General features: G+C 34.6%; 1 protein-coding gene across 3 annotated transcripts in view; it reads left to right on the forward strand.

The window, feature by feature from the left end:
• Positions 1-12,127, forward strand: part of SUGCT (succinyl-CoA:glutarate-CoA transferase) — a 316,299-nt gene that overhangs the window by 56,822 nt on the left and 247,350 nt on the right. For all 3 annotated transcript variants that reach the window (XM_031060861.1, XM_031060862.1, XM_005425690.3), the window contains exon 8: positions 7,046-7,141. In XM_031060861.1, the coding sequence (XP_030916721.1) occupies positions 7,046-7,141 (96 nt within the window). The remainder of the gene's footprint in view (positions 1-7,045; positions 7,142-12,127) is intronic.

Raw genomic sequence — 12,127 nt, forward strand, 5'->3', positions numbered from 1 at the left:
CTTTCCCTAGCTAGCTCTCACCAAGTGCATCAGGAAGTCATCTTTCACACACTCCAGACTCCTAGACTATTGCCTCTTTGTTGTGTTGTATTTTCAAGACATCTAGTGTGTTGAAAATCCCTCTTGAGAGCAAGGGATAGCAATTGTGAGACTTCTGCCAGCTGCTCATAGAGTATTCCATCTTCCCTTTATCCTGGTTGAGTTGTATATAAGACTACCACCAGGATATCTGCCCTGTTAGCCTTCTTGATTCTTACCCATGAATACTCAACCCTATCCTCACCATCATTTAGCTCTAGAAAATCAACACACAAAATGTATTACAGTGTTAGAGAAACCTGTATACCATGTAGTGGAATAAACTTGTTGTCAGTTCAGTTTTGCCTGGACTTGGTAAAGCTGAGTGAAATACAGAACACAATGCATTTAATATCTCAACGCATACATATTCTTTCTTCAGAGAGAATAAAGTCTTAAGAAAATAATTGTAGAAATTTATGGCTAAAGTTGTCTGATATATCTGTTATCAACATCTGATTTCATTTGTTAGAACACTGCCAGAGTTGTAACTGTTTTGGCTGATTTTTCCATGTCAGGGAAAAGAAAAGGGATTTGTTTTCAAAGTTACTTTAAAAATTATTCATCTGTTTCCAGGATCATGTTATGGGAAAATCCACTGATAGGCTTTTTTGGTTTTTTCCTTTTTTTTTCTTTATGAGAAACCCAGTGCCTTCAGTTTTTGGATTTTCTGCAGAGTTACAGACTAACTTTGGAGTTCATGGTATTTTTAGCCTTAGTACTCTCCTTAATAGTTGTGGTTTTGTTTTTTTTTATTTAACATGTTCCTTAGTGGTGTTCCTTTGTAATTATGAAGCTGAAGCATTATCTTTCTTTATGCTTTCAGGAAAAAAAAGACTAGTATTTTATCATAATCAAGAAAATGAAATTTATTATTCCTTTCAGAATGTGTTTTTCTTCAACTGGAGCTCATTTAAAAGAAATATTTTTTTGGTTTCCTTTTTCTCTTTAATGCCAGTGTGGTCTAATAGCTTCCATGGTCACGATTTTTTATATTTGATCCTCCACCTAAAATTTATCTGAGTGTGTAGAAGTTTATTTTTCTTTGCTTGTTTGATTGCCTGTTTAATTGGAGAGATAGGAGTCCATTTAAGATGTACTTACTCTTGAAACATACTTTTGAAATTACAAGTCCTACATCTGTTATTTGCATCAATCTTCGCTACTGTTTATGCTAATTGAATCTTAATTAGGAGCTGATCTCCATGCTATGGGAAGCATCCATTCTGGTCTTTTATGAGCTGTAAATAGCTCATTAAAATAATTTGTAGATCAGTTCTTTTTTTGTTGTTTCATTTCTCTGAACGTAGCAGTTCTCTGCAATGCAAATGCATTGTGTTTTTGAAGATGTCTCAGTTTCTCTATCTGTGTAGTCTAAACTGTTTTTTGATAAAAGATATTATCAAACATAATTTTCAGGCAAAAAAAGTATTTATACAACTGTGTACCTTAAAATCTATTTGCTCTTTTTCTCTAACTTAACCTTTGAGAATTAGTATTCTAGATAAGGTATTCAAATACATTATCTTTTATTTTATTATTGTGTGGTTTGAAGGGTTTTATTGTTTCTGGTTCAATTAACACCTTCTAGCACATCTTTTGTGTGACTGTGATTTGCTGTGTGCTATTGGTTAGATGGCTAACTTGAATCAGCAAATCCCCCATGCTGCACCTGATTGCTGGCGTGGATTTGTATACTTGCCTAAGTGTCTGGTTGGAAGGTACACTATAGGAGACCTGTTTTAAAATTCTAGTCTTTTGTCATTGAAGATCTGATTTTAACTTTGAAGATTAATGAAGATTATAGTTGTGACCAGGATTATGCCATTTATGGATACTTCAGTGCCAGGAGTTTTCTTGTGTGAATGGGGAATTCATGATAATTTCCTGGAGTTTTTCATTAAGAGATATCAGAGTCACTGAGTAGAAAACACTTTTTACTGGAGCACAGTGCTCATAACATGACCATGGACATTTTTCAAAAATTCTCTTTAATAGTGTTAAGCCTTGGCCTATATGATAGTAGTTTTACTTTTTTTAGTTAACTTTTGCAGGCCAGACCTGCTGCTTTGATGCAGGGACACGGCAGATGAAGCAGTAGAATCTTGCTCCTTTGTGGGCAGTGGCTTTGCTGCATAATTGCAGGTGAGAATGTCTGCCCTGCCTAGAGGTGTATGCCACTCTTGAACTGATTTTTAGCTTCTGCAGATCTCTCAACTTGGGGCTGGATGGGCAGCCCTTACAAGCCTGAATGTAAGGTGATGTTTGTTGGTAGCACCTGGGAATGTGGTGGTTTCCTGCTGGACCCCTGCATGATGGGCTGCCTTGAATTGTGGCAGCTCTCTTGCCTCTAAACAAGGCTGTGGTTTCTGCTGCCCAGTTAATTCTTGCAGAAGTTTGAAACAAAGTTCCTGTGTAAAAACTGATAGAACACCACTGTGCATTGTGGTGTCATGCCACGTCCTGAAACAGTTGGGTCGATGCTTAGGAATTGCATAATTAGCTGGAAGAGTGGGGGTTCCCTGATAGAGATAGAGGTTTTGGGTTTTCATGCGGGGTTTTGGGGTTTTTGGATAATGCAAAAATGACTCAAGGAGCAAGAGCTGAGAGTCACTTGATGCACACGTACATGGAAACGGCTTTCATAAGGGCAATAGGAAATAACTGCAAAAGCAAAATTAGTCAAACTTAAATGTTACTAGTGTCAAAATACTTATTAGGGAAAACATTAACCAGTAAAATCAGTCATTAGGTAAATATTAGCATAGGATCAGTGATTTTAAGAGACCTTTTATAGTGTGCACCAAATGTGGATTGTGGTCTTATGTTCACACTTTTCTTGTGTAAAGATTTTTTTAATGTGTCACCAGAAATATGGAAAAGGTATAAATGGAGGATTATTTGCCTCTGTGCAACAGAAGGCCATGGAATTTTCTGGAATGATTTTTTCCTACAAAGCTGTAGATTAATAATTGTGTTACTACTTCTGTAGCATAGCATAAGTTACCTATGTCAGTGCAATAAGTCTACATGCTTGCTTTAAGAAAAAGCAAACAAAGAATGAGACAGAAATAAATTAACTTGGCTTAGAGTCAAAGCATTGTTAAGGTTTGTGGCAAGACAGCAGACACAAAATTGGAGGGAGAAGAAAGTAAAGAATATAATTAAAATGTTATTTTCTCTTTCCAGTTACCTGTCTTCTCTTGTTATTCATATACACTTGTTGAAATTGCATGTAAATGATTGATTGACTCAGCGAACTCATTGTAATAGATTATGTTTGATGTGCTATCTTGAAAAAAAATCTTTTGAAATTCTGTCTCTTTTCTTTGTCTGCTGACCTTGTGGCTTTTAATATCTTGTTTCCCATCTGTCTGATTTCATCATAATCTGAGCATAACTTTTCAGACCTTAATGCAGCTCTCTTTTTGTTCTGATTTAAGTCTGTTACACAAATACGGGATTTGGCCATCAACAGTAACATTAGAAAGGAATGTTGAAATATGTGTTCCCTTTACTGATGTGAAATAAAGAAACGCTTATCTGTAGATATTTGATAATGCATATTTACAGAGCATAGATCTGTCTCTACAAGCAAATGAATACAGAGATGTCTGTATCATTGCATTACATCTGCTTTAATGTTGTAAGTTCAAAGGTTACTTTTGAGGATTATTCCTTAATTAAAGGAGAAAAGAAGTGGGTCTATAAGGTTTCAGGAAAGCAGTTTTAAGTATAGATTTTAAAAATACTTATCTGACTATGTCATACAGATGTACCCAAACTCCAGTTTTAGAGATTTATTGTATTATAGATGTTTCTACTGCAAGAAGTGTCTCTATCAGTGAGGTCCTGAGTCTTGAATTACTGGGGAGTTTGGAGAAATAGACTTACATTCCTACAAACATTTTTTTCTAAAGGATATAACATCTATAAAAATGTTCATCTGGGATATCTTTTGTATGCTAGTAGTTCAGCAGTTTGCTTAACAGCTGTAAGATATAGGTAGATCAATTCTTCGTGTTCTTTATTAATTACATAAATTGTATATGCTGAAAGGTTTTTTTGGACCGTGCCTTTTTAGTGGGACTAAATCTTTGGAAAGACCAAAGATAATGAACTGAGCCAGGAAGAGAGGAAAGAGAAAAGGCATGGTAGGGGAAAGTTTCATGGGACAGTAGAAATAGAATCGTCTTCAAGTTTGCTGAACTTGTCAGAAAGTTATTATGAATGTGGCAAAAGGCCACAGAGTTCACTCAACAGTGTGTTTTCATATAAAACACAAAACATTGATGTATTTAGTTTATTTTGGTCTATATTAGCTTATTTGTTTGGTGATGATACTACGGCTACTGCTAATAATTAATTTTGTCTGGCTAATTTGGCTGTAAATAAGGTACTCAGATCAGAGAAGGAAGTCAGAGGAAGCCAAAAGAATTTTCTTTCATGATTTATTGAAAAAACAAAAATAAGCAAACCAGTTTTATAGGCTACATAGGCATCTGCATTCAAGCAAGTGGTCAGTACATTGATTGAAATGGAATTATTCTTCACACTAAGTACCAAGTTGAATTGAGACCTTGATATAGTCCAAGCAACTATTAGTTCCAACATTGCCATCTTTACTAAGCCCTGACTTCCCTGGCATTTTCGGTCTTTTGCTATTGAAACAAGCATGAAGCAGATGCTTTAGTGGCCAAATGTCAGTATCTGGTGAGCATTATGTTTTAATCCCTTTTTTCCCTTTCCTGTACTGTGAAAAAATGCTTTGGAAAAATCTAGATGTGTGGTTTTTTCCATTACGGAAAATATTACATTCATCTCATCCAGGAAGCTGAAGCAATTTGCAACACTGTGTTAGGAAGGTATATTTTTAGGGGTAAAAGTCTTTTTGTGAAGGATTCTGTTTATGAGACTCCAATCCCTAATTCTATAGCATAGAATGTAGAAACAAATGACTAGCATGAAATTGCATTCAATATCAATATTTTGGGATTTTGTTTCACTAGGTTTTAATTCACTATGTCCTTCCCAGAGTTAAGCTTGATATAGCATTGCCTTATGCAAAATGTGGAAAGTTAAATGCATATTCCTGGTCTTTAGAAGTAAAAGCTGGTTGTAATGGATGCATCTCACTTCACTCAGTGAAATTTGTGTGTAATGTGTCAGCTGTGTAGTGTTGCATGCAAATACAGAAGAATATGTAATGAATAATATTTCATCCTCACTGCAGAGCCATTTGCTGTGGTAGAGAAAGTATCACTATGGAGTATGACCCCAAAGTGAAAAATGGCAGGAATGATGGGTCAAGACTATGTGTTACTAATAAACAACACACTCTTGTAACTCATTAACTCTCTCTATAATCATGGTGTTTCTTTCTATATTGCTGAGAAAAGTTGTAGACTAGGAAAAAAATTCTTCCTAGATATTTCCAGTACCATTTCCTTAACTACTGAGATTTTCCTGGGGACCAAAGAACAGACATGGTTCAACATTTTAGCCAAATGAAGTGACACTGGGCTATAAACAGATGGACCTGAAATCCAGCTACAAAATGTTTTCCAAAAGTACTCAGGAATAAAGAATTTATTTCTAGTTAGTATATACAAATATAATTTTTTGTCAGTAGTTAAACACTTATTTGCTATGTATTTTCTTAGTTTTTTTCCTGCTGTACTAAATTGCTCCATGCATGATTTACAGTTAAATATTTTCTTTAAATGTGACAGTGACACATTCTTATTTTCTTTTCAGAATATATAGAGAAAGAACAAGAAAATGAAATAGCTTTTGATTCCTGAGAATTCTGATATAATTCACATATTGGAATATGAATGGTAGACTCTGAATTAATTGTGTGTTTTGTTGTAGACTAGACTGATTAGTAGGTACAAAATAGTATAAACAGTTTGATCATCAAAGCAAAATTTCTTTCATCTAATGGGAGAAATATGGAGAAAATAATATTTTTGGAAAAAATTGTTCACATGGTCTACTGTTGAGGCAAGCACTTGCACTTACTGGTGCAGCTAGTTAACAAAATAAAAAAATGCATTGTGTCTGATGAATGAGTGATAATCTTCCATGGTAGCTGTAATGCTCTATTGTGTTACTTGGCTTCAGATATCATCAAACACTGTATTCCCTCCAAGAATAAAGAATAAGGAATCTGCCATGGATTATAACAGAACCACTGATTTTCATGCATTACTGCATCGCAAATTTTCATTTGTTTTTCCTAAGATATAATCATACTTACAATATATATATATTTATACTCTCACATTCTGGTTCCTAAGTTAGTATGCTGTATTTTCTTCAAAGTTAATACTTTTCCAGCTATGTCTGACTAATAACTTGCTAAATCTCTCCTTATCTTCTAATGACAGATGATTTATTAAGGCCCATGACTTAATTAATATTACAGAACATGTGGGGAGCTGAAGAATTCAGAAATATTTTCCATAGCTTGGACATGTAAAATGAGGAGCATAGGAGAAAACAAAAAGATAATCTTGTAACTGAGGAAAAAGCCTTTGTGATTTAAGCTTGGGATTGAGGTTCAGGAAATGGTGAGTTCTATCCCACAAATCCATCATGCTTCTCACTAGACTTCAGACAAGACACTACTGCAGCTGACTATTCTGCAAAATATTTAGGGTAACACTCTCTTATCTCTTAGGATAGTTTAATGCTACATATGTCCAGCATTACTGGTGTTATAGGGAACATATTAATTTTTGAGTTTATGGAGTTGTTCTTAAACAAGCACTTCTGTCATATAGCGTGTAGCCTGAGTTTTTATCATAGTAAAAAAGTATACAAAATATATAATGTCTAAAGGATACTTTTGTGACATAAATATGTTAGCTTATGTATCTAAAGCACATAGAAAGAAATCTCAGAGAAATTGTCAATGAAGTTCCAGCTTTCCTGAATATTATACTTTTTTTTCCATTTCCAGGTTGCATGTCTCACTCATGTAGCAGCGAATTACCTTAATTGCAAAATTGAAGCAAAACGCTGGGGTACTGCTCATGGGAGTATTGTTCCATATCAGGTAAGCAGAAAGCATTAGGGTTTTTTCCCTTGGAATTCATTATTTTGTGTATTATGAGATTGAGAATTGACTTTTCCCATGACCTGTAGTCTGTAATGTGTCTGTGTAGAGGTATGACAAGGTTCTGTTGTTCATTGTCATTTCTGCATTTCACATATTTCTTCATCAGCGGTAGATCAGTAACAGAACACTGAAATAGATCAAAGGTGTTTGCTGAAACTGGATGACTTTAAACCTAGCATGATGACTTGATTTATTTTCACCTAACAGAGAAACCTTTTTTTTAAGGGTTACCTGACTTCCATTCCATACCAGTTATAAACTGAGATCTTTCAATATTTTCCCTCTGAATGTTGGTGGTTTTATCTTGTGAGCCTACAAGAGCAGTCTAAATGACAAAGATAATCTGGCCGTGCTACATATTTGTAATTTTCTATTGATTTTGCTACAAATCGCTTCCTCAGTGAGACAACAGGTTGATAAAAGGAATTAAACAGAACTCAGATCTCCTCAGCAGAATTCATACTCTGCTACATCTAATGAAGGGTTGACATTCCTTAAAATAACATGACCTTCATCATATAAACAAACACAGGAAAAAAAATCTCACTGCAAGTTTTATCTTACTTTTGACCAGTACGGTAAACTCTTCTTGTAAACAAAAAATTTTGTTCTTTTCTAGCTCTTCATTTTGTGTTCTTAGATGGAGGTCGTGTCTTATGGAAACTTGAGCATATATTTAACTAAAAAAAATCTATTCTTTATTTCATATTTTTTGGCATTTCTTAGCAAGTGGTCATGTTTGTATCTAGCCGGCAAAGCCTGTATTTCTTAATTTATGTGCAGAGTCCTTTAAGTCTTGAGAGGGGCAGTTTCCAGCATTTACTTGGGAGAACTGCAGCTAAACACTGCTGAGTATCTTTATACCCTCCTTTCTTTTTACAGGAGGAGAGGGAAATTTAGTGTATAGTCTTCCCAGTGATGAAGATCATGGTGATCTTATCTGAAAGATTAGCTCCTTGTAGCCATAAAATCTGAAGCAAAAAATTTCCACTATTATGCAGAACTCTTTCACTAGCTAGTAAAAGCCAGACCTCCTCAGGTCTAAAACCAAAATGAACAGGTTTTGTAAGGACTAAGTCTACTGCATCTAGGAGACTTTTTCCATTACTTGTACTACTGCACAATCAACTATCTTGTTACGCATTAGCTACAACAAATGGCAAAGTGTCTCAGAACAATGGGGAGGTATTGTGGCTCTTTCTGCAAGAATTAGTTTAGTCCTGTAGTATCCTTGTCTCCAGTGCTATTGGTGTAGCAGCATGGGTGAGTTTTCCAGAACCAGCTCTCATGACCCAGTGTAACCAGGTATTTACACTCTGCTGTGTTTCTGTGATGCGACCTTTTGGTGCAAGCCTTTTGAGCTTTAGTATGTTGAAAGTATAAAACAGATCTGAAGTATCTGAAGTTTGTATAAGCAAACCCAAAAACCTGACTAAACAAAGCATTTTATCTTCATCATGTGACATTTGGCTGAATAACTGAAACTTGTGTTCTTTTATATCCTTTTGGCCTTTGTTTTTCCACAGTCAAAATGAAAAGCATACATTGAGTATCCTTTGTTTCTTTTTTCATAGACAGCTCTTTAGGTTTAGGAGATTGTTTTAGCTGTTTTTTGATTTAATCTTGATTAGTCATTGTGAAAGTAAATATTTTTTTTTAAAATATCTGAATAAAATTATGGTTCCTGTGTTTCTGTGTGCTGTTTCTGTAGTAGGTAGTAGAAATATTACCTCCATATTATAAACAAATTTAATCTAATTTTCTTGTTCATAAACCAATAATTAGGGTGGACTTTTTATGGATGGATTTGTGTGTGTATGTGCTTATGGCCTAACATTGTATCAGCTACTGTCATTGCAATTCTGATTGTAACCATAAGAATATTTTGGGTTTTAGAGGGTTTTTTTTTCCCTTTACTAACCCAAGCTATACTTAGATTGCAAAGTTCTTCATAAACTTGACTTAACCCTCACTGTTGCTATTGTACTGGCTTTACAGTTTCTCATACAGCTCATTTGTAATATTGCAATTTCTAATATAGAACAGATCTCTGATACCTGACTTTAATTCCTTATTCTACTTACTGAATATGCTTACTAAGCTAATGACTTACACTAATCTTTACCATTTTTTTCCCAAGATATTTTATGCAAGTGAACTACAATTTGTTCAAATAATGAAAAGCACATTTCAGAAAATTGAATTTCTATATATTTCAGAACAATTAGATAGTGGCAAACTGTTAGTTGTTTTTTCACATGTCCTTTATTTTGTTTTCTTTTTCTGTATTTTAAGTGTTTATACAGGTAATAGGTTATGAAGTGACACAGAACATGCAGTCCTGTAAAAAGTGTCAGGTTACGTTAAATCATGGAGGACTGGGCAAAGATGAGATCCTCTTAGAGATATTAAAAAGGCAAAATCAAAATAACTTACATAATTTTTCAGTGTGAGAGATGTCTGATCAGAGTTACAGTAGAGCACTGACCAAAATAATAAAAAACCCTGTTAGAAGCATCCTAAAAATGTACATAAAAACTAATTTTTTTGCTTACAATTGTTACAATAAGTGTTCTATATTGAATGCTGTGATATCTTTTATTTTCACCCGAATAAATTTGTTCAAGATATCTTTGCAAATGACTATATTTTTTTTCTATTTACAAGGTCAAATTTACCGTTGACTGTATCTCTGTCATTTCTCTGAATTTCGCTATTGCTTCTTGATTGAAATACTACCAGCATAATTTGTCCCTGAATGTGTTCTCTCGATTGACCTTTATTACTTTTCTTTGCATTTAAAAATATAAAAATTAAGCATCAATGGGAAGATGGGTTTTCTCCTTCCTGAAACTATTAGCATCTTCGGAAATCTCTTTCTGGTCTGGTCTGAGATGTTAAGTTTGTTGTGCAATGTCTTTCCTATTCTTAAGGTTTTTCTCATTTGTTTACAATGTGCTGACTTTGTGACATGATCATCTGAAATGTCTGAGTTTTCAGTTCTCTGCGTTCATTACCAGGAGCCAAAGAAAAAGATGTGAATGTCTTTTGCGTATGTAATGTCTCCCAGGGTTCCTGTAAATCTAACTGTAAAGGTTTGCCACAGATTTTCAATGGAGGTGGAATTTGCAATGTGCCACAAAGATGAAGTACTCTAGGTTCTTATCAGACAAAATCAGGAATAGTTTTTTGAATCCTGAAACCTTAATGAGAAATTACCTACTTTGAGGATATCTGCTGTTTAATCAGAGCAGTGTAGCTTGAATAGGTCACTCCAGTCATAGTTAATGTAATCAGAACCCAATTTGCTTGGTTTCAAGTGTTAAAACACAAACCTTGTGTTCTGGGCTGTATATTAAATATAATTAGTACAATTTTTTAAAAAAACAGTTTCTCTAATGAGAAACCTTGTTTAGCAACAGCTGCTCCATGATTATCCAGAGGAAATCAAGGCTTCAAAACATCCAGTTTACATAATTGTGCTGAAAAGTAAAATTCTTAGTCTTTCACTTGGGGTGATAAGGTCTTCCCTCATTCTAGTGGTTTCAGTAATGTAGCTCTCTGAGACATGGACATTCACATTTTCATCTTTCAATTGATCCACTTGGAATTCATTCTCCTGAGAAAGTCTAAGTGGAATGTGTACAAGATGTTTCATGTGGCAGCTTGTCACCCTGCCATCAGATCCCCTGGGCAAGTGAGCAGAGGCAAACTTTCAGCAAAAGATATAGAGCTATTTCCTTTCAGGTCATAATGATGGAAATCTATTTAGAAAACTGAGAAAACAAGTTCTTGCATATATCTAATGAATATGATTTTATTTTTGTTCTGGATTTTAAGACTCGCAGGGTTTTCTCAAGTATAGTTCATTTTATTTTCAGAACACGCAAAGGGCACAGCCATTCTAAATTGAAGTTAAAAACATGAGACAGTAAAGAAATTATTTTAACCAATTACCTTTTCTGTTGACTGACCTATGCATTTTAATAACTCATCAGACCTAACACTAATGGTTTGTTGTTACAACCTCACTTAGATTCTTTAAGTATCAACTTCTGCTTGTGCTAAGCATAAAATTTTCTTCATATGAGGAAATTATTTCAGTGTCAAAGTCAGTTAAATGTTATGAAGATCAAAGTATAAGCTCACAAGGAAGTGAAAGGTATGAGGTATTAGGAAGATGAGCACATTCTTAGATAAAATATCTCTGCATTATTTTTATGATCTGCATCTCATACTTTTTGGTCATAGAGTTTCATACTGTCTAGGAGTCTTACAAGGAAAATCCCACACATGTCACTTGTGTCTCATCACAGGAACAGAGAAATTTGATTATTGACCTGATTCATCTGGCAGAGATGCTTTTCACACAAAGGCACAATGTGCACCAATTTTTCTAACTCAGCTCTAGAGAATCTCTCAGAACTTCAGTCTCCTTTATTTTTTCTTTCAGTGAAGAGGACAGCAGAATAATGTCAATCATTTAGAAATTTCAAACTGCTTATTCCATCCAAGAATGGTGATATGTACTCATTTTCTTGTCTGCCTTTATGTGGTTTTATGGGATACTTCTGCAGTTAATGACTCTTGGAATCAAAAGCAACAAAGAATAGAGCTTTGATTATTTGCAAAGTTTTGTTTTGTACATGAGACTCTCCTTAAATAAATTCAAAATGGAAGAAAATCTTTCTGCTCTAAATTAGCTCAGTCTAGGAGAAGACGGAACTTATGCCCAGGAAATATAGTAAAATACAGATCTTTTTTTGTGGAGGGGGAAGTTTTAAATTCAGGCAATGCAAGATGACCCTTCTTACTCTGTGAGTGTTATCTACATAATACTGATCTGGACTACTTAGACTGCCTTGGGGCTCCATTTTCCTATATTTTTCTTCCAAGCAGTGAAGCATATATACCACTAAACAT

The sequence above is a fragment of the Geospiza fortis genome, unplaced genomic scaffold (assembly GCF_000277835.1).
Source record: "Geospiza fortis unplaced genomic scaffold, GeoFor_1.0 scaffold265, whole genome shotgun sequence".
Classification (NCBI taxonomy): domain Eukaryota; kingdom Metazoa; phylum Chordata; class Aves; order Passeriformes; family Thraupidae; genus Geospiza; species Geospiza fortis.